Raw genomic sequence first — 23,325 nt, forward strand, 5'->3', positions numbered from 1 at the left:
GTCTTTGCCGCTCTCTCTACATCTCTCTCTTTCTCTCTTTCTTTCACTGACAAACTCGCTCACTCACTCGCAGGGCCTATTCAGTTTAACAGAGCACTCACACAGGGTTTTCACATAGGATTTTCCTCTATATAAAAACCATCATCACCATCACCCACATCTCTCTCAATGTAACACACAAAAAAATGCCTCCGATTCAGAAAAAATCTCCATCTGAATCCCTATGGCACCCAAGTTATGAAGAATTGCTCTCTTTCACCAACCTGTGGCAGAAAAGAAAGGCATTTTTCTCTGCACAGAGAAGAGGAGTCACTGGTGGCCTACTTCCATTAGCTACAGCGGAGAGCAGACGGAGAGAGTCTATTTCTGGCTCGCCCACGTATTACTGCAAAGTGAGGGCTGTAAACCTCTGCTCTCCCAAGCTTTTTCCATCGCAGTTTTTCTCATGGCAAACGCTCGCAGCCAACATGGAGTCTGTGTTTTAGGCCCTGCAAAACAGCTGCGGGGCTGGACCAGGCCAGTAGGGGGCCCTGTCAGGGTAGGAAATTGCAGCTGCCCTCCACAACTGCGCTAAATCACACCACATCAAAAGCCACGTTTCCAAGGCCCTGTGATGAGCAGTGAATTGTGGGTATGTGGCGTGTACCCCAGTGTGCCATAGTGAAGGCACCGTCCAACCGTTTTCTGGGATTTCTGAAGCAATTTTCAACAAAGTGCTTTTTTAAGTAAACAAAGACAAAGTACCATGAAGAAATTCCGAGATTTCTCTGACCTCTGCGCCTGTTCGACAACAGGTGTTCGTGACGCGTTGTTTTACACACACACCTGCTACACGGCACCTGAGTGCAGGTACAAGCTAAGCCACCATGCTTGTATTTCAGAAGTTGCTCTTTCCCTTTTTTCGTACCCTACAGATGCTCTTATGCAACTGACATACGTTACAATTTTGACATATTATCCAGTCATACAGCTGGATATTTAAAGAGGTAATTCTGGGCTAAGTACTTTGCCCAAGGGTACAGCAGCAGTGCCCCAGTGGGGAATCACACCAGAAACCTTTGGTTACGAGCCCTGCTCCTCACCACTATGCCACACTGCCGCCCCCTTTTGAGCCCTCTATTATCTTTTTACACTACTCTGCACATTCGCCCACCCGCATTTCCACAGCACCACAGCCAAAGCTGAGTTGCCACGAGACAGAGTTGAGAATACAGAATAATCTTTTTTCCATTTCGCTCTGCAACCCCATGGCAATCCTGGCACTAATGTGTCTGAGGCACAACATTTGTGTTGTGTTTGGTTTTTTAGCCAAAGTGTGAACAGAGGGAATAGCTTCCCAGCCCTTCATATTAACTCCCCATGCGCGGTAAGCAGGCGTTACCACGTCGTTATTTCCCTGCAAAGCAGCCCCTTCCCCCTCGCTCTTACGGTGGAGACACACAGAGGGCGAAACGGGGGGTGAGCCTTCCCACAATGCCTCTCACCTTGAACCTGGCGTATCGCGCCACTCCACGCTGGTGCAGCAAAACGGTACAAGGCCCCAAGCTGAGGGAGCTAATCTGACTCCTGTTCAGACTCCAGGGGGGTGATGTCACCTTCTGCCGTGGACGTTCGGCCGGGAGTCTGAGCTCCTCTGCCTCCCCCCTCCAACCTGCGCTCCCCCCACTCCGCGCTCCCTGCACCTCCTCGGCCAGCTGACACACAGCATCTTAACTATCCGAACCACTGCTATAACCAGGGCAGATCAGCTGGGGGGGGGGGTTTCAAACCACTGCTGCTCCCCAGCCCAAGGTACTGATGCACCGTACTGTGCTCCTTCAGTAACAACACACTCTTGGTATCATGTAGAGGACATTCACGTGCCCACTCAGCCAGGTAACCCCAGACCCCCCCAGCACCGCTGCAACGAGGGCAGGTCGGCATGACCGCTACCTGGAGGAAGGTACTAACACGTTCTTACTGTACTACTGCAGTACTAATGCACTCTTACTCTAACCCTGCGTAAAGGACATTCACATGCTTGATCAGCCAGGTAACCCAAGCCTCCCCGGGTTCCCGCCCCGCCAGCACCACAGCGCAGAGCCAGTACCTTCAGAGCGCAGAAGATGCAAGAGTCCTCCATGCACTTGTGCGTGGTCAGCTGGCGAAAACTCCTGCGGAAGATGTCCAGATGCCAGAGGACCTGTGGAAATTTTAAAAAGTCAATAAATAAATAAAGTCATAGTCAAATAATGGGCAAGTGTTACCAAGTCTCACACACCCGTGTTTGTTCTCTGCTTTTGTGTGTGCTTTCTGCATAAATCAGCCCTTTGAGGAGGGAAAAAAAGTCTTACAATATGTGGGGGTGGAGATCATTTGGTGGTGGTGTCTGTGTGTTGCGATTACAGTGTCCAACTGAGAAACAAAACCTGTTCTGAGATGAGTATAATCTACAAAATTCGCTTCCTTTTATAGCTCCTTCAACAAGAAAACAAAAAAGCCTCACTCCCAACTTCGTATCAACCTCACAAAACAATAAAACCCCTGAGGTTCTGTACCTCATGAATACTGCCTGTAGAATAAAACCACTCACTCAAAAAAAATAATAAATAATCATTATAGCACACTTTTGGATTTCCCTTTGGTAGGGAGTTACACAGTGAAATCTAGCACTACCAGCCTGTCCTCGGCTGGCTCTCTGTGTAAGATTACACGCTGAAGCTTTCCAGCGATTCCCTTCAACGCGTATCAGACATGCCCGCCTCTGAATCCCCACTGATCGGTTGCCAGATCATAATTCCGCCTAATCCCCCCTGCAGGGAGAAAAAATTTAGAGCATGTCGGAGCAGGGGTTCAATAACCACCTTGCTGCAGGCTCGGTTTCAAATCAAAGTGGAAACAGAGACAGAAGAGAATACCACTAGCATGACTAGACAAAATGGCATTCAAATAGCATGGTGAAACATGACCAACAGTTTTCTAGACCAAAGGTCTGCTCCAGAAACCTCCTTCAGGTCATCCTCCAATGAAGGTTAAATGTGTTGGTGTCTCTGCGTAGCTGCAGAGTTCAGCTCATGGTCTGACCATGGTTTTGAAGACAGGTTTGATTTTTCAAACACTCCCAAACCAAACGGCCACCCGCAATTAAAGTGAATTCTGTGAAAAATCGGCCCAGGCTGGGAGAAGATCCGTGCAGGGGGGCTGTGGGGGACACCACTAATGACAATTTTTTTTTCTTTTTTACCCCATGGATCAAAAATTCTCCACAGGTTTGGAAACCTTGTGAGACAGAGAGACAGAGACAGGGAATGAGTGAGACAGCAAGTGAGAGAGAACATGATAGACAGGTAGAACGTGCATGAGCATGACAGACTGCATAGGAGAAAAAGAGCGGATGAAGACAGTGAGAAAGAAAGCGAGAGTGAGAGAGAGATAGATAGAGAGAGAGAGAGAGAGAGAGAGAGAGAGGGGGGGGGGGAGGGGGGGTGGAGAGAGAGAGAGAGAGAGAGAGAGAGAAAGCTACTAAGACAGACAAAAGCACAGGACTGTATCCAGCTAATGTTCTGCTGGGCCAGTTCACCTCTCAAACGTGCTGGTCTCCGTGTCCCGCCTGCCCGAATATCACACAGTGTGTGCCACAACACTGATTCTTTAACATGGTACTTCCTGTGCAGTATATTTACATGTACAGTACAGCTATTTAAACAGGTTTACTCCCTTAAGAATTCTTGTCTTGGTGCAAAATTTATCCAGACTTTTTTGTGACAAACTCAGTTTAATGCTGGTGCTCACGGAGTCAACCCCCTGCTTATAACACTGCAGGAATAGACAAGCAAAGTCTCCAGGAGTGCACTGTGTATGAGTGGGTACTGCCTGTAATATGGAAAATTACAAAGAGTTTCTCGAGCAGAGCTGAGATGAGATGAGAACACAGGCACTCACACTCAGTTCGGCTGCAGCCACTCTAACGCTCCCTCCGTACAACTCTCGCCCGGTTTTCCCTGAACGCAGTGTTTGTTGTGCCAGCCCGATCAGAAGACCGCATAAGCCCGGAGCGAGCCGCAGCGTTTCCTGACTAAGCCCGATTCCCCGAGCCTCCGACCCTGGACGGCCGCCACCCCCCCCCCTCCCCCGCCTCCGAGCGCTATCAAAAATTTTATCGCTTTAGACGCCCTCAGGGTCTACCCTTCTCCCTGATCCCTTCTGTTGTGTATCAACACAGTGCCTTCCTTCCTGCGTGTCGACACAACACATCCTCTCTTTCTGCCGCGCCCTCTCAAATCCACCAGCACAGGGGTCATAGAGACATTTTGTTAAACATGTCCCACTCGTTGCTTTGTCACCACAACACCTGTCTGTCCAGAAGAGGGACAGCACACCTGTAGTGAAAGGGAGTAACTCTGACGGCACAGACTGATGATGTCACACAACGCATAATTCCCACACTGTGTGATGTCATGGCGGCTTACCAGAGTAACCCTCGACCACTGAGTGAGCACCGCAGGGAACCCAGAACCCTTAAATGCGCTATACGCGATAATGGCTGGAACAGCACTGATAATGGCTGAAAAACACAATTCCAGGTTCCACAATCTAGGGGGAGCGCTCGGAGTCCCTGCAGAATGTACCCCGAGGAGAGCACACCCTAAAATGCAACACTCCCAGCATCCCCTGCATAGCACACCGAGTCAGATGCAGAGCACTTTTAGTGGCTGTTTCCCACCTTGACAATCCAGAGCAACTGCATCCCCCATTTCCCCTGCAGGAGTGTTTCAATCAGTCCAAAGAAATCTGTGTGGGCATGTGTGCGTGTGTGCACAGTTCCTGTTCCTATACACACTGTTCTGATTTTAGACTTTAGGTTTATATCTTGCCATTCTTACACACTGACTGCTGACTGTGTTCTTAGAGTTCATACTTTATATGTCACTTTTGCTACCGCTGGGGCGTAAATACTTTTCCCACCTGGAAACAATATTGTCTTGACCCTTTCGCAAGCAAGTTATAAAATATTTCCAACTTCCCCCCGGCGTGACTTATTTCAGCTCGCGCACACCTGCTGTTCTAGAATTTGGTTATGATTTCATAATAACTTATTCTGGTGTTATAAGTCCAATTACAAGAATTCTGCTAGCAGCCCAGTTAGTTGTACTAGCTAACAAACATGGAAGTTGGTTAATATCTGAACTAATATCCTGTACTAAAACTAGTTTAGTACATACAGAATTGCAGCAGATGTATGCCGAAGCCCGGTATTCTGTATGTGCACACTGTTGTTTTCCTTGGTGGGCAAAACAGCAGAAAATGTGGGTATGCTTCGTGGTACTCAGAAATATAGATATATTAATGTGAATTCTCTTCTTTCAAAATATAATTTTAAGAATGGATATTATGATATAAATTGCCTATAACAAATATTCATATATATTATTTTCTACATCATGCATGCAATCGTGCTGCTTGGTTGACTCAAATAGCAAGTATAACATGGAAAAAAATTGAATACCACGGTATTTGATGTATTGCAATAATAAATCACTCCCAGAAACACAGCATTTCAGTATTTTAATAGCTCACATGCTGCTAAGATTCTCATAGTCTTCACCGCCGCATTTGCTATACTTTCTAACGTTATATCACCGTTTTCTCAAAGCTAACGTTAGCTAGAATTTTTCCAATTTGGGAATCAGAACTGTGTTATGCTGCTTATGTTGCAACTTATGTGAAGCTGCATTGAAAGATAAATAATCATATTGCATTTGCGGAATGTTTTTATGTGAAAAAGCAGTGGGTTTTGAACGAATGTTGCTTTGTTGCGTCACTTGTAAATAGACGTTATAATCTAGTGCTCTAATCACATGCTCTAATTTGACCGTACACTGTAGGGACCGCTCTAGAATCATTACACCCGTTTGACCATATGCATTAAAGGATTAATCTGTTCTATTCAATTTAATTCCATTCCACTCCATTCCATTCTATTCTATTATATATTATATTCTCTTCAATTCCATTATATTCTGTGCTATTCTAGTACTGGATCTGTGAATAGGAAGTTCATCTGAGCTGGGAAGAGATGTAGGGAGGAGAGGCTGGCAGATGACAGATTGCATGTCTGTGCTGCCGTTTGCACTTGTGCTTTTTTTCACCATTTTATTTGTGATGAATCTGCTCCCTGTTGAACAACAAACAGCAAAAACTGTGCCTGGCACAGAGTGCCGGAGGTGCTGGAGCCAGCAGAGAGGGTGCAGGCATGGGCGCAGGGCATGGGGGCTGTCGGTATCGGGCCCTCCTGCAGGGGCGAGGAGCGAGAAACGAGAGCGGAAACTCGCTGACCGCGAGGCGAGATTAATTAACTGAGATGAGATTAATTAAGTGAGGCGATATTAATCGACTGCAGGAGGTGCCATTAGCCGAAACGTATTATTATTTTTTTAGGAGAACGTTAAGTTAAGCAACTCAAAAAAAAAAAAAAGAGTCAGCAGAATCCAGCAGCCATAGAGAGGACAGGACGACTGACGCAGGGTCAGAGGCTGGCAGTGGGGCCGAGGGGCTCAGGAACCGGGTTTGAAACCCAAAGCTTGCAGAGGGCAGGTTCATTCCAGAGGTCGGACTCTGCCCTAATACCCATATGCTAAGGCTGCACTGTTTCAGTTCATATCCATCCATATAAATGGATTAGAAGTGTAAGGGCACCTACCATGCAAGTAAATACCATAACAAGGCAATGCAAGACAGACAGTGAACCGAGGTGTAAATCGTGATCATAGCCACTGTGGACAAGTTTAAAAGGAATGTCCCCGAGACGGCGAGAGACAGGAAGACAAAGGTAGAGGGAGAGCGGCAGTCAACCCTGTGCACTATGGGTCACCTGAGCATCTACCTCCTGCTGCCGAACATCTGCTTCCCATGCCTAAGCCCCCACTTCCAGCATCCAAAAAATGAGTTCTTGTGCTGAAATATCTATTTCTTGTACATGTAGAGATGTGTCCTGTGCAGTGAGATCAGGTAATGTATTATACTCGCTCCTTCTTCCCCAGAGCCAATGTCATACCTACTACATCATTCAAGCTTTTGATTAATTTTTCAGCAGCAGCGGTGGAGGAGGCCCGGTTTTAAACACCTGCCACACCCATGCCACAAGTTGTTGGACTGTATGGTGCACAGCAAGCAAACACAGTACGGCGCATTCAAATATAAGAACCTTAAATAAGCATCATGACACCACTACAGCGACACCCAACTTTAAGAACATTGAAGAATTCTTCTTGTACATTTAAGAAACGCTCTCAATAACATGTAAGAACACTGCATTTCTGCAACAAATTCAAGGGAAGAAAGGCATTAAAACTGACACAAAACAGAACTTCACCATCAAAGGGAGATATCAGCCCCTTGGGAGTGACCCCAAGACTTGTCTACTCTCTTTACACACATGTAAATTAGAGTAGCTCTCTTTGCCATTCTGGTTCTTTTAAGAGACCTATAAATAGACCGAGCCCTGGAGTCAGGCAGTGTTCCTTCTTCGACCTACAAAGAAATGCAACTTTTCCTTTTTTCCCCACAATACAAACACACTTTTCCTCATTCGCTTTGGTAATGGCTGAGCTTGCCAAACTATGAGGATAAAGTAACACTTGCATTTATCTGTGAGTCAAAGACAAGGACAAATGCTGCCGGGACCCCGGGCCGAGGGACACTCCTGCACTCCTGATCCTGGCTGCTGCTTGCAGGGACAGAAGTGGACGAGTACAGCAAGTTCCAAACACAACACAAACACATGAACATTTATATGCAAATAAAGTAATGCAACATTTGTTCCACTGTGGTCAAGCACTTGTGGTCAAGGTTGAGTGCATTTTTTTCCTGAGTGCGTTAAGCACACTTACCTGTTGACTGGTAAAATGTACTTCCTACATGCCTGTTAATCAAAATACACACCCCCTTCTTGTTATGTTTTTTGGGATGCACAATTGTACTTCCCTATACAACTCATATAATGCTGGCTGTCTTGCACACGCTTTGTGCCCCTGGACACTGTTTTGCCAACATTGTGACATTACCATGTCCCAGAAAGGATTCCATTTCTAATTGCATCGGCAAATCCTCGACCACTTCTAGTGGAGAGATCCTCCTCGACCTCTCCGCTGCTTTCGACACAGTCAGCCACCAGACACTAATATCAAAGCTGTCTGAGATGGGCATCTCCGGAACCGCCCTCTCCTGGTTCAAGTCCTACCTGACCAGTAGATCCTCCCAGATCTACTGGAAAGGTTCCACCTCTGCACCCACCCCCCTCACTACAGGAGTTCCACAGGGTTCAGTACTGGGACTCCTACTCTTCTCAATTTATATCAACTCTCTTGGCTCAGTTATCAAATCACATGGCTTCTCCTATCACTGCTATGCTGACGACATCCAACTCTTTTTCTCTTTCCCTCCCTCTACCTCCCAGGTCAACGAAAGAATCTCTGCATGCCTGGCTGACATCTCCAAATGGATGTCATCCCACCATCTAAAGCTGAACCTCAGAAAAACAGAACTGCTCTTCATCACCGTCAATGGCACCACAATACCATCCTCTCGGTCAGCAAAGAGCTTGAGCGTCATCCTCGACAGCAACCTGGACTTCAAGGAGTACGCTGCTCGCACGTCACGGGCCTGCCGATCTGCCTGCCGAACATCAGGAGGATTTGTCCGTTCCTGACAACATACGCGACGCAGCTCCTTCTCCAGGCCACAGTTCTCCCTCGACTGGACTACAGCAACGCTCTCCTCGCAGGCCTCCCAGCCTGTACCACCCAGCCTCTCCAGCTCATCCAGAATGCAGCTGCCAGACTAATCTTCAACCTCCCCAAATTCTCCCATGTTACTCCCCTGCTTAAATCCCTCCACTGGCTTCCTGTCGCTGCCAGGATCAGATTCAAGACCCTGACCCTCACCTTCTCTGCAATCAACAGGACAGCCCCTGCATACCTCCAAGAACTCATCCAGCCCTGCACACCAGCCCGACCCCTGCGCTCAGCAGCTACTGGACGCCTCGCTCCTTGCATGGTCAAGGCAGGAGGTGCTCGTTCTGCCAGACATCGGCGTTTCACCTACATCGCTCCCCAGTGGTGGAACGAACTCCCTGTCCCGCTACGGACAGCTCCTTCACCCCATTCCTTCAGACGGGGCCTGAAGACGCACCTCTTCAGACTCTACCTGGACTGACCCAGCACACAATTGCTGCCCCCCCCCCCCCAATCAGTGCTGTCATAAATTGCTATGCTTTTTAAATTGTGCTTTTTAAATTGTTTTTTGTTGCCACCTTTACCCTGACGCTCATTGTGCCGTTTGAAGTTGTTGAAGTTTGCTGTTTGAAGGTGTATCGTATTAGTTCCCCTATAGGCTGTATTTGTACAAATCTGATAGTACTGTGTCCTCAAACAGACCTTGCTCTCAGCTGAGAACTGTCTCATTGTGGAACTGTACACATCCTGTCCCCGTACTGTCGCTATACTTACTGTATGCACTTTTGTAAGTCGCTTTGGAAGCGTCTGCTAAATAAATAAATGTAAATGTAAATGTAGAAGCTGAGACCCTGCAAAAATCACCAGGGACAAAATGTTTTAATCATGTAGGACAGGACAGAAGGACAGAGACAGACAGAAACCTTAGACACCTTTTTCCCTCTTTCAGTTTTGTTTAGGTTTTATCTAACTTTTATATCTCTTGGCTGTCAAAGTGTTGCATATTTTTAGGTGGGTGGTTGAGAATAAAACACAGACACAGACAGACGCAGACACACACACACACGCACACACACACACACACACATACACACACACATACACAGGGTCAGAGGCTGCTCTATCTGCCGTGGATGGCGACAGCTCTGAGTCCTGAAGGCCCCTGCGGTGAGGGCAGAGGGTTCTCACATCAGAGCGTGAAGGCAGGGTGTGGCGGCAGAGGGACGAGGAGCCGCAGGGCTACACAGCAGGGGTGCAGGACGCACACACCCCGCCCTCCCAGCACACACGTCACAGCCTGCCCACCTAACGGGAAGGTGGGCACACCAGGCAGCCTTTTGCGAAGCAAGGCTTTTACATTACATTACATTATTGTAAAATATATGTAAAATATTTTATAAATTTGAAAAATATCAATCCCAGATATTTAATTTAAGAAATCCTTTATTGCTTCTAATTTGTAGTCGTCATTACACCATTCCCAACATTTAATTAGATACATGAAAAAACTGTCTGCCCACTGGCTGTCTCGGTGTATCTCTGTTCTGCCTCTGAGTAGACAACACAATCTGACACTGCCTGGCATCTGACTCGTTAATGACACTAATTAATACATTTCAACAGTATTATCAAGAGCTTCCATCATTCAATTTACCAACAGCAAACTTCATAGCTATTCAAAAAAAGACTAATAACAAAAAAAACTAATAACAGATTATCCAGTGAGTAATTACAGCTTGAAGGCCTGGCCATGTGCGTAACTTCTGCAGAGCACGGAGCTGGCGCATTTTTTGCCCTGCATTAAAGCCGCAGTGATCGCTATGGCAACACAAAGCCAGCGATGTCACTGCGTAAATGGCCCCCTGAGCGCCTGCACACCCACTGCTATTTAAACTCATGCCATTTCAGACCTGCACGGTTTGGTCCAGTTGCTTAGCGCTTAGAGCCTGCTGTGGGTGAGCAGTGCACGTCATTTCAACAGAAACACCGACACAAGGCAAGGCTACATAGCTGTGACCAAACAGCAGTGAAGTGTGATAGTTTAGAAGCATAATACCCGTGCGCATGGTTGTGTGTGTGTGTGTGTGTGTGTGTGTGCGTGCGTGCGTGGGTGTGCGTGCGTGTGTGGGTGTGTGCACTTGTTTGTTTGTGTGTTTGAGGGCTTGTAAGAGAGATAGAGAAAGAGAGAACAAATGTCTCTTTAAATTAGGTCAAGACATTGCGATTCCACTGTGCTGTTCTGAGCATTTAAAAAGTTTTACAGTGAAAATGTCAGAGGTTCTGCTCTCCCTATGCCTGAAATTTTAATGTGATCAAATCCTAATCAATCAAATAATCAAAATCCTCCAGCTCACTGACCTGGACTGCACTGAATGGGAATTTTCATTTGGAAAAACAGTGCATTCCCCTTACACAGCTGCTATTTTGAGGACTTTTCTGTATTTTAACAGCTATCATTGTGGTTTTATGTCCTTTTCAGTGAGAATAAATTAATTGCCCTTATACCCACATCTTAATATTTGTGTAGCAGAATGCAGTGTAACTTAATGCCAGTCCATCTGACTTTGTGACATCATGAGTATCTGAGTAAAGTTCCCCCACACAGACCTGTATGCTGCCTCAACACACAGTGTACTGGAATAACACAGGGTGCCTGCAGTTTACCCACCATCTTTAACACGGCCTCCAGACCGGCAGGATAGCAGGATCTTACACACAGTCTCCAAACTAGCAGGATAGCAGGATCTTACACACAGCCTACTGACTGGCAGGACAGCATGACCTTACACACAGCCTACTGACTGGCAGGACAGCATGATCCTACAGCTGTTTCAACATCTCCACTGGAAAACGCATGTGTCTTCACAGCTGTTTATGTATGGCTTGGAAAAGCAGTGAAAGCAGTGCCGGTGACAGTGTAGCATAGTAGTAAGGAGCAGGGCTCCTAACCAAAAGGTTGCTGGTTTGAGTCCCTGCTGGGACACTGCTGCTGTACCTTCAGGCAAGGTACTTAAACTACAACTGTCTCAGTAGATATCCAGCTGTATAAATGATTAACATGTAAAAAAAACTGTAAGTCACTCTGGGTAAGAGCGTCTGCTATAATTGCCTGTAATGTAATGTAATGCCTGCAAACTGCAAGGATTCCATACCGCCTGAGGGTTCATATGACTCCAAACCCATCCTGACGGAGATGTGGCTTCCAACAGGGGTGACTCTCTCCTGGATGACTCAGACACTGCTTTATAAGGTACTGTATAAGAGACGCTTTTCTCACAACCTGAACAAATTTCTGTTTTATGTTTTGTTTTGCATTTTTTGGGGGTTTTTCACTGAAAAATGTCATGATTCACAATATGAAAAAATAAATGCATGAATCACTATAAAATTCACCCTAAAAAATTACTGTGCACCAACAAGGGTGGTGCATTTAACATCTGCTTGTAAAGGAAGACAGACCGCTGCACATCACTCTCCCCCAGTGATGGCTACAGCACAACCAGCTTTAAAAGGACAGCTTGCACAGTAAGCTTTGCACCAGTAAGGAAGGCAGCTTGGTGGATCACTGATTTTCGACAGACAGTGTTGTTCATTAGTGCTCCTGGAGATTTCAAAGACACCCCTCCTCCAGCAGCTGATGGACACCTGGAGCATCAGGTGATCCAAGCTCCTGTCCAATCAGTGGCTAAAATTCCTTATTAAGACCCAAGATGAAACAAAGACTAGAAACTCCACAATCTTCAGGGGAAGGAAAGTGTGTTGTAAGACAAGTGCGCTGTGAGTGTGATAAGCTCTTCATCTTTCAGTCTTCTACGAAAGGAGAGCAAAACACTGCATTCACTGCAGACCACCTCCTCCGCACTCAACACTGAGGCAGCCTGGACACTGCCCTTACGCCTGTACCATATGGGAAAAAAGCAACATTTCACCTCGGAGTCTCCGTCTGAAAGCGAAAGAGATAATTATACTAATGAAGCGCTTTGAGGATTAAGCGAATACCAACACCCTTCATTAATTTCCTTCTTGCCACTTTACCAGGTATTTCGAATGGCAGTGATTGTGCAACCAGACCCCATGAGACAGCCGAGACGGAAAACGTCTATCTAACCGCCGTAATTATCGCAGAGCCTGAATCCGGGCGGGCTGACAGGCGGAGACGGGGGAAAATTAACGAAGAAACAATGAAATGAAGAGGCAGTCTGACGCCAGAGAAACAGAGGGAAAACAGCAGCCGTCTCTGATAATGGCCATCCCAGCGGGTTGGCGTTAGAGAAAGACAAAAGGCGCTCTATCAAGATGGTTTCCGATAAGGCCCAACATTTCTGCAGCTTATTACGCGCCGTTTGATATGGAAATATTTCCATAACAGACCGGCAACGAAATGACTCGCTGCTTTTGTAAAAAGTGTAACAAATAACAAATAATCTGCTTTACAAAAAATAATAAACCAGTAACATTTCAGCTTGTTAAAAATTTCTACTCCTCTGCCTGGTAAATTCTGAATGTAGGGAAACATTTAACCTGCCTCAAGCATTATGACACATTAAACAGGAGCTGTCTAAGAGCACTGCATTCTAAGTAGTTTTGAGAAAGCCTTGCAGGACACGCCCTGCACCAGGAGATGCTGTTTCCCGCTGGTGTAGATCCTGCTGGTGGTCTGAGCCTGCTCACACACCATGAGGGCAGCAGTGTGGCACAGCGGTAAGGAGCAGGGCTCTTAACCCAAAGGTTGCTGCTTCAACTTGGGCCAGAATTGCCTCAGTAAATGTCCACCTGTATAAATGGATAATATGTAAAACTATAACATACTGTATGTAAGTCACTCTGGGATAAGCTCATATGGCAAATGACGAAAATGTGATGTAATGTAATGTTGAGGAAATGAATAAATTACGAAGATGAATAAAATATGGACAGGAAGGAAATTTTTTAGTTTTAACTCCAAACCCAACTCAGTGTGTTCTGGTGTTATGAGGTTTATGCTCTCTCGTTCGCCACACCTTCCCAGTGCCAGGTCCTGGGACAGCGCAAGGGGATATCAGAGAGAAACCTGGTTCTCTGTGAAGCCGGGCACAGTTTCCTTTCTGCACAGCAGAGGAGAGTCACACTCTCACACAGACACACAGGCATGGAGAGGCCAAACCAGGCCTTGGGGTCCCGCCTAACAGGCCCACGCTTACTGCTGTGTTAACTCCAAAAAGCGTTTTGAAGGGGAACACATGTAACATCAGCTTGTAAAGGAAGACAGAACAGGGCATTTAGGCCACGCCCTCGCCACAGAGCTCCCGAATGCGTGCCACCCCTCACAGCAAACGGCACTGACCTCCCCTCACTCCGACACGCACCCTCACCAAAGGAGACAGGGGTGGACGGGGCCGTGCCTGGCCATGTCTGTGTCTTTCCTGGAATTGGAGAGGGTGAAACTTTTAAAGCATGCCACTTCTGGCCCTCTGCGGAGCAGGCCAGCCAGTACCACCCGGCTCTGGTTGGCGTTGAGAGTGACGCCCTTGCTGGGCAAACAGACGGCACCAAACACACCACCCTCCCCCTCCTCCAGCACACTCCACTGTGTGCGTAAACAGCACCTGACTCACTGAGACCGCAGTGCCACTCTGGCATTTAGCATTTAATTCCGATTTAACACTGAGTAACAAACTTAAGGAAGTGTTACCGTAACTTTTTTCGTTCCTTTCACAAAGTTTTTTTTCTGTTTGGTTAGGTTTGGTTTCAGGGTACCCTGTGAGAAAGGTGATGTGCGTAGTAGATCATTGTAAGCCATTAGAAACAGTGGCATCTTCGTGAGTCAGAGCAGGAGGACTATACTCAATCCTCCACTTGCCTAACTGCAGTCCTGAGAAGCAGCAAAGACGCACACTTTGCACTGATTCATTCAAACACACTGCATGGTGCTGTCCAGCTCATACTGCACGCAGGAATCAAACTCACTGCATGGTGCTGTCCAGCTCATACTGCACGCAGGAATCAAACACACTGCACGGTGCTGTCCAGCTCATACTGCACGCAGGAATCAAACACACTGCACGGTGCTGTCCAGCTCATACTGCACGCAGGAATCAAACACACTGCACGGTGCTGTCCAGCTCATACTGCACGCAGGAATCAAACACACTGCACGGTGCTGTCCAGCTCATACTGCACGCAGGAATCAAACTCACTGCATGGTGCTGTCCAGCTCATACTGCACGCAGGAATCAAACTCACTGCATGGTGCTGTCCAGCTCATACTGCACGCAGGAATCAAACTCACTGCATGGTGCTGTCCAGCTCATACTGCACGCAGGAATCAAACACACTGCATGGTGCTGTCCAGCTCATACTGCACGCAGGAATCAAACTCACTGCATGGTGCTGTCCAGCTCATACTGCACGCAGGAATCAAACACACTGCATGGTGCTGTCCAGCTCATACTGCACGCAGGAATCAAACACACTGCATGGTGCTGTCCAGCTCATACTGCACGCAGGAATCAAACTCACTGCATGGTGCTGTCCAGCTCATACTGCACGCAGGAATCAAACACACTGCATGGTGCTGTCCAGCTCATACTGCACGCAGGAATCAAACACACTGCATGGTGCTGTCCAGCTCATACTGCACGCAGGAATCAAACACACTGCATGGTGCTGTCCAGCTCATACTGCACGCAGGAATCAAACACACTGCATGGTGCTGTCCAGCTCATACTGCACGCAGGAATCAAACACACTGCATGGTGCTGTCCAGCTCATACTGCACGCAGGAATTTCACAGACACAACACCCACAAATCAGCCGCCAGTCAACGAGGAAAGAGTAGCATTTAGCAGCCAAAAAAAGCACCAATCTTGGAAAATACACAATGGCATTAAAGACTTCTTCAGAAGTGTGTGTGTAAAATATTAATGGTCTAATCTAATGGTCTAACGGGGCCCATTGCACAGCAAGTGGAGAACACAGACTCTGAGTCTCTCAGTGCACAGGCGGGTGGATGTTTTATTGATGCGCAGACAAGCGGCAGACAGTAAGAGCGTGTACACATCTCTCACACTCCGCGGGCGGAGACCGAGTTTAGCCACAGGGTGAACACCATTGTAAAGCACATGTTCACACCTCTGACCACACAGCGCTGCACTATGAAAGAGAGCTGCGCTGTGTTCTGACTGCAGTCTGTGAAAGATCTGCACTGTGTTCTGACTGCAGTCTGTGAAAGAGGGCTGTACTGTGTTCTGACTGCAATCTGTGAAAGAGAGCTGCGCTGTGTTCTGACTGCAGTCTGTGAAAGAAGGCTGTACTGTGTTCTGACTGCAGTCTGTGGAAGAGGGCTGTACTGTGTTCTGACTGCAGTCTGTGAAAGAGAGCTGCGCTGTGTTCTGACTGCAGTCTGTGAAAGAAGGCTGTACTGTGTTCTGACTGCAGTGTGTGAAAGAGAGCTGTACTGTGTTCTGACTGCAGTGTGTGAAAGATCTGCACTGTGTTCTGACTGCAGTGTGTGAAAGATCTGCACTGTGTTCTGACTGCAGTCTGTGAAAGAGATTTGCACTATGTTCTGACTGCAGTGAAATATTGTTGCACTGTGTTCTAACTGCAGTCAGTTTAAACACTGAAACACTCTGAACCAGACACCTGCTGCTCCTCCTATTCCTGTGTGTGTGTGTAGCTGTGTAAGCGCGTGCATTACAGCGGCGTGTGCCCTACCTGCAGCGCACTGTTGAGGAAGCAGCTGTTCTGGCCTGGCTCGTTGATCAGCCCTTTGCTGGGGGCGATGGACGTCATGGTCCTAGGCGTGAAGATGCCGTGCAGCCCGCTGCTGCCCGACGCAAAGTAATTCCTCTTCCACGACATGGTCTTCCGGATCCGCGACCGCGATCCGCCCTCTCCCCCGGCCCGATCACCAGGCTACCGTCCTTCTGCGGGAGGGTAGGGAGAGGTCCATGGCTGCGAAACGGGGGCGAAACTCAAACATGAGGCATTAGAGAGAGAAGAGTAAGGAGAGAGCCAAAAACAGATGAGACGGCCGGGGTGTGGTCAGGGCACGGTCACGTTGCGGTCGACCTTTGGTTATTCCCATATGCCAGAGTCCGTCTCTGTCCACGAGGAGAGAGAATGTATGCGGGGGTAGCTGGGGTATTCCCAGGGGCGGGGCAGTCACAGGGCAGCGAGGAAGGCGGGCGGGGCTGACTTGCTGTGTGACCGCAGAGCAGAGATGGAGAGAGGTGAGTCACAGGACGGGTGTTTGGAGGGGGGCGGGGGCGTCCTTCTCAGGAGGTGGACGAGCGGGGGCGAGGTTTCCTGCAGCTCCTTAACGAGGCCCCGCCCCCCCCCATTGGTAGCTCGTTAGCCCCGTTCCTCACTCAGAGGGGAGAGCCCCTGTGGGAATCCGGCACACGTCTGACCTCAGCTGCCCTCCAGCTCGTACGTGCGCGTGTGTGTGTGTGCGTGTGTGTGCGTGTGTGTGAGAGAGCCCCCAGGACGTCGCTCCTGAAGCTCCGCTGTAAGGGCGCGGGATGTCCCGCTGTGTCCTCTGCTCCTCTGGCCGTGAGTTACCCTGCAGGGCGTGTCCTGCTGAGACAGGGGCTCAGTCCACCTCTGGCAGGTCTGGAGGGGGGAGGAGAGAAGGAAGAGTAAATCACTGACACTGAGAAAATACCCACCCCCCCCCACCACCAGCTCTGATATTTCAATGCTTTTATCTCTCTCTTTTTCTTTCTCTCCCCCTCCCTCTCTCGTTGGCATGGGACCTTGGTGATAACAACTGTCATTCCACCTCAATGAAACACACAGTAACAGGTCCCATTCTCTCTTTCTCACTCTGTCTCTCTCCCACTCTGTCTTCCTCCTCATCTCTCTGTTCCCTATCACTCTCCTTCTCTTCCTCTCTCCATCCCTCCTCATCTCTCTCTCCCTTCCTGTATCTCTTTCTCTCTCCTCTTTCTCACTCCCTCCCTCTCTGTCTCTCTCTCCCAACTGTCTATAACTATTATACAATATACAATACAAAATACAGTACTAAAAACAAAACGAAAATCCGCAATACATTGAACCCAATGTCCATATATGCAGAATAAATGCATTTACTGTCACAACAGTAGTATGAGAGACAGATGACACTTCTTCCCTTCCTCTCCTCTCTCTGCCCTTCCCAATGGCCCTGTGACTCAGGAGCCTTACGGAACACACTGTAGGAGCCAGGACAGAGTCACAGCCAGGGAAACCAGGGAAGGAGAGAGAGAGAGAGAGAGAGAGAAAAAATGAATATGACAGCAAGAGAGACAAGAAAATCACAGGGACAGACTTTTTTTAAAAGACCAAATTTTTTTCAAATGGTAGAAAATAAAAAAGAAATGTGGAAAAACAAAAGCAAAACAGAGGGAGAGAGAGAAACAGGGACAGGGCTGGGGAGAGAGCACTACACTGCTGCATCTTACTTTTTTGTTATTAGCTTCTGAGCTCTGGAAATAGGTACAGAACGCACACGTCATGCCAATAAAGCATTCTGAACTGAATTGAGCTGAAATGAAATGAGTGAGAGGAAGAGGGCAGAGCTTCTCTCTCGCTGTTACAGCTAGAGAGAAGAGCGAGCGAAAGAGAGCATTTAAAAGAAGAGCTAGAGAGAGAAAGCAGCAGAAGAGGTTGACAAGAGAAGGAGAATTACAGAGTCTGAGAGGGTAGAGACAGGTATGCATGTCCTCCACCAAAATACCTCTCCTCCAAATATTTGAAAATAAGAAAAGTACGCCTCAATACATTTTCTCAAATTAGAAAAAAATATACTTATGACAACAAAAAGCTGCCAGTTCCGTTAGGGGAAGAACCCAGAGCGACAGCCTGTGGGACTGTTACCACCCAGCACTGGCTAATCGGGAATAAATGAATGAGTGTTGGATATTATAATCAATTATATAAATTCTGTTCACAATCCATATCTATCGCATTACAGGAAGGGCAGTCATTATTATAAGTTAACCTGTGTTTCTCTCCATTGCTTAAAATGAAGGCTCTGTATTTGTTTGTTTGAGTGTTTTTTGCATTATATACAGTCATACAGGTTGTAGTTCACATGCATTTAATGGCAGTAAAGCATACCGAATTGATACAGCACTGAGAGAGATTCAGCACAGAGACAGAGACAGAGACAGACAGACTGTGACTGAGACAGAGAGAGTGAGACAGAGACTGACACAACGACTGAGACAGAGAGAGTGAGACAGAGACAGAGACGGAGCTGTGCGACACAAACCAATCCTCACGTTTTAAACAGCTGATTATCTCCTGGAAATTTACTCACTCGCATAAGTCCAAAACACTCTCCCCGTTTTAATTTCTCATTATGACTCGTAGCAGACTTCAAAAGGCAAAATGATTGCTTCTCTTCACTTAAGACCACATGCTTCAACTCCATTTTGTGGAGCAGCAAGTTTATTTTTATTTAGAAAATGAAGAATATTGAAAAATGTTTAAATATTAATCATAAGAAATAAATATTATGAACAGTCACTAAATCCAAAAATGGGTTACAACCAGCTCGACATTTTGCCAATCAGGTGGCTTGATTTGAAATTGCAATTAGCCATCAAACAAAAATAGTGAAACACAAGATGAGGGTGAGAGTCAGGCTCGGCGCCCAGAGAAAACACAGAGGGATGCACTTGCTATCCACGGGGGGCACAAAAAGTCATATCTAAAACATAATAGCTACTATGTAGACATCAGGACATAAGGAGACAACTGGGGGTGCACTGAGGTCTGTCTGGGGGTGCAGTGCATCCCTAAGCACCCCCATAGCGCCAGCCCTGGTGAGAGATTTTTTTTACAGTTTAAAAAATTTAACCTCTATCCACCATTTGAGCGGATAAACATTTCTGCAGCAACAAAACATCTTGAGTAATACTGAGAAATCAGAGATATGTTATTGTCCAAAAAAAAGAATAGTCAAGCCACTGAAAGTATTTAATGCTCACTTGAGAGAAAGAACTTCTCCAGGAAGATCTGAGTACAAGACAGTAATGTGAGCACACTGAGATTGCACAATAGGGGGCACATTTCGGTAGTGCGATAGATACTGTACATAACTATGCGTCAAAGCCTGAGGGATGGTCACCACTGAAATACATGTAAATATGTCCTGTTTTAATACTCTTCTTGTTAATATCATTATTACCATTTTTACACAACCTCTACACAAATCATTGTTACCTGTTTGTTTATGATCTTCAAATTGATCGATCCATTTTTTCTTAAGCTACTCTGTTGTTGATTGCTGCTTGTCATGAATTCTTATGCTTTGGCAATTTATACAGCACAAGTGTGCCAATACAGCATTTGAATAAAAAATGAAAACTGAGTGAAAGAAAAATGGAGAGAGAGACTTTAAAATTGCAAAATTGACCTATAAATCATTTTTTCCACAGTCAATATTTGGCAGTGTGCATCACAAGTATATCATGCTAATGAAGCATTTGAAATTAACACTGAGTGAAAAAACTGACCACAGAGAAGTACAGTCAGAATAAAGAGAAGGTACGACACTTTTTTACTTAAACAGACGACTGACCATAGAGCAGTACAGCACTACCCTTATTTACTTGTTCATTTTCTTGTCGTCTGCTTTCCTGTGTTAACTTGTGAACCGTACTTTTAAATTAGCTTAATATGGTTTGTGGTAAATGTGACTGTGATTTGGCAGCAGAATTGTTTCTTTGCTGTGCCAACAGCCACTTGAACTGAATTGAAAGGGAGAAAGGGAGAGAGACAGAGATGGAGAGGGAGAAAGAGATAGAGAGCAAGAGAAGAGAGGGTGAGTGAAGGGATGATGAGACTTGTGTACTCCTGGCAGTTCTGTGCCAGAACCAGAGGGACGGGAAGTGACCGAGGCACCATCTTAACTGTATGTGGGACATACAGAGCACACGTGTGTGCGTGTGTGTGTGTGAGTGTGTGTGTGCGTGTGTACGGGTATGCGTTTGTGTGTGTGCGTGCGTGTGTGTGTGTGTGTGTGTGTGTGTACGTCTATGTGTGGGTATGTGTATGTGTGAGGGTATGTGAATGTGTGGGTATGCGTGTGCACGGGTATGTGTTTGTGTGTGCGTGTGTGTGTGTGTGTGTGTACCCATTGGCAATGCAGACTGACATTCCGAGGTGTTTCTCAGTTAGACAATGATGATATGTGCAAAGTATCCATCTAAACTGAGATGTATTAAAGTGCTTCAGCAAAGCAGCCTTTGCTGGCAAAACCTGTATGAATAAAAATAAGAATAAGGAGGGGGTTGGATAGAGAGAGAGAGAAGGGGGGGTGAGAGAGAAACAGACGGGGGGAGAGAGAGAGGTGTCCTTGGCCTGATGATGGAATGATGACACTCTGATGTGTTAGTGAGCAACACGGGGCCCCACCTACAGAGAGTAATCAGGCACGGAGGGGACAAAGAGCTGGCTGCTGCCATTTATGGGTGACTTCACCCCCTGCTTGCTTGCCGACAGTGCTCAGGGGGGTTGGGGGGGTTTAAGGGAAGTGTGTCTGCAGCGCGGCACCCTCCTCTTAATCTCACTCAAACCTAGAGGCTTAATCACCACAGAGCTCTCAGCAGTCGCAGCCTCTGCTGTCTGAGAGAGGGACAGGACTGCCACGCGTCCCCAACACCCCTCAAAAACACACACACACACAGACCCTTCAAAACACTACTAACTACTAAACCCTTACAGTATTTCTTTGCCCCTGAAACCACCACTACACCCCCTCCTCCACCCCCTCACAACTTACAGCATCTATTTGCCCTTGAAAATACAATTCCACCCCCTCTGATAAAAGAGCCATTACTCAAATACTTTGTTTTCCTCACTAACTCTGTAAAAGCTCCTCCTCTCTCCTCTCCCCTGGCAGCAGCTGGGACCGCAGGAGCGTTTGAGGGTGCAGGAGCAGTGGGATGAGACCCATCGGGCACTGCATCCGGGGGACCTCCCAAACACTCCCACACCCTACAGGTCAACTGTGGGCAGGTTCAGTAAGCCAGGAGGCTGTCCTTCACCCCCAACCCCCCAACCCCTGCCCAGCAGTGGTAGGTTCCTCAACGGGGGACAGATTACCAGCGCACTACCAAGAAAAACTTAACACATAGCTTGCCACACTCATCTTGCACAGTCAGCAGTCCTGCGGCAACATCGGCGACTGCCCCCATAGTGCCACACTGGCACTGCCACGCTGAAGCCACCACGCCTCGTCACGTGACGAGGACGCTGACACACTGAGGAGCGCGCTGTAAAAACACGCCGACGCGTGGAGCAAACAGAGCTGCTCATTCATCCAGCCCAGAGGATCGTGGGTACGAGGCTACACTCAGCTTCTTCTTATTACAGTCCACTATCGAGGTAGTTTAGCCAAGTTAATGCATTAGAATTACTGAAACGCATTACATTACATTATTGTCATTTAGCAGACGCTTTTATCCAGAGCGACTTACATAGGTTACAGTTTTTACATGTTATCCATTTACACAGCTGGAAATTTACTGAGTCAATTCTTCGTTAAGTACCTTGCACAATGGTACAACAGCAGTATTGTAGTGTTGTGCAAGGTACCAAATGGGTAATCGAACCAGCAACCTTTTAGTAATGAACACTGCTCCTTACCACCATGGTAGCCACCCTTTCCACTGTGCATGCATACCACTGCTAGCTTTCCCAGCAGACAGATCTGCAGTGGAGGATACTCGCTTCTCCAAGGTAGGGTAGCTACCCTTCAGTTTGGCCTGCTATGCCAATAGCTATTCATGGATCAGGATGGCAAAGTCTAGGCAATCAACGCCTTCAGACATAAATGCGTATTGCACCTGCTTCCCTTGACCTTGCTGTTTGAGGACTAACCGTTCTTCCACATGGACTCTACCTAATGGAGACAGCCAGTGACGTGAACTAACCTCACCCACAGGTACACCTGAGGACAGCAAGGTGCAAGCAGGTACGTACCTCTGTGCGCCACTGGTCTAAAGACACCACGTATAGCCAACGAGAGGGCGACCCCATGCCTCACCCCAGAGAGGTGTTCCACACAGGGCCACGGGAGCGCTCCCTCTCCTGCCATTTACCCCCCCGACCCCTGTGTGACCTCTCCCCTAAGTTCCCCCCCCAGAAGCAGTTGCTGTCATTGGGAAATTCAGTCATTCAGTGTCACCTTAAACAGGGACTACAGTCAGTAAAAAGACAGGTAATGAGGCCAGTCATAATGATGCAGTCTCCTTCAACCTGGAAACCCACGTGAAATTACAAAACAAAACAAAAATAACAACATTTGAAAAATATGTACAAAAAAAAAAAGATACACAATCCATTTTTAATTTCCCAGCCAGCGGATGGGGAAGGTGAGACTCTATTCTTCAGCGGTGAAGGGTTCCCAGTCGGCCCATTTGTAAACATGTTACATAACATGCTGTTCTTTTAGACACCGCCATGACCACCCTCCCGCCCACTGCCCAGCTCCCGCGCTAATCCCCTGTAATTCCTCCGGTTGGCACGGTGACCCACGGCAGGCCGACAGGGCCTCCGTGCTGCGGAGCTGCAGGGCCCCTGTTGGAGCGGCGGGGGGTGGGGCTCACTCCTGCTGACGTCTCCTCCACGACGCTGTGTC

At 47.3% G+C, this 23,325-nt stretch overlaps 1 protein-coding gene across 2 annotated transcripts in view; it reads right to left on the reverse strand.

Moving 5' to 3' along the window:
- Positions 1-23,325, reverse strand: part of LOC118785664 (inactive ubiquitin carboxyl-terminal hydrolase 54-like) — an 85,815-nt gene that overhangs the window by 35,354 nt on the left and 27,136 nt on the right. For both annotated transcript variants that reach the window (XM_036540511.1, XM_036540502.1), the window contains exons 2-3: positions 16,407-17,306; positions 2,090-2,182 (exon numbers count right to left, since the gene is read on the reverse strand). In XM_036540511.1, coding sequence (XP_036396404.1) covers positions 2,090-2,182; positions 16,407-16,553 — 240 coding nt within the window. In that variant the 5' untranslated portion in view covers positions 16,554-17,306. The remainder of the gene's footprint in view (positions 1-2,089; positions 2,183-16,406; positions 17,307-23,325) is intronic.

The sequence above is a fragment of the Megalops cyprinoides genome, chromosome 1 (genome assembly GCF_013368585.1).
Source record: "Megalops cyprinoides isolate fMegCyp1 chromosome 1, fMegCyp1.pri, whole genome shotgun sequence".
NCBI lineage: Eukaryota > Metazoa > Chordata > Actinopteri > Elopiformes > Megalopidae > Megalops > Megalops cyprinoides.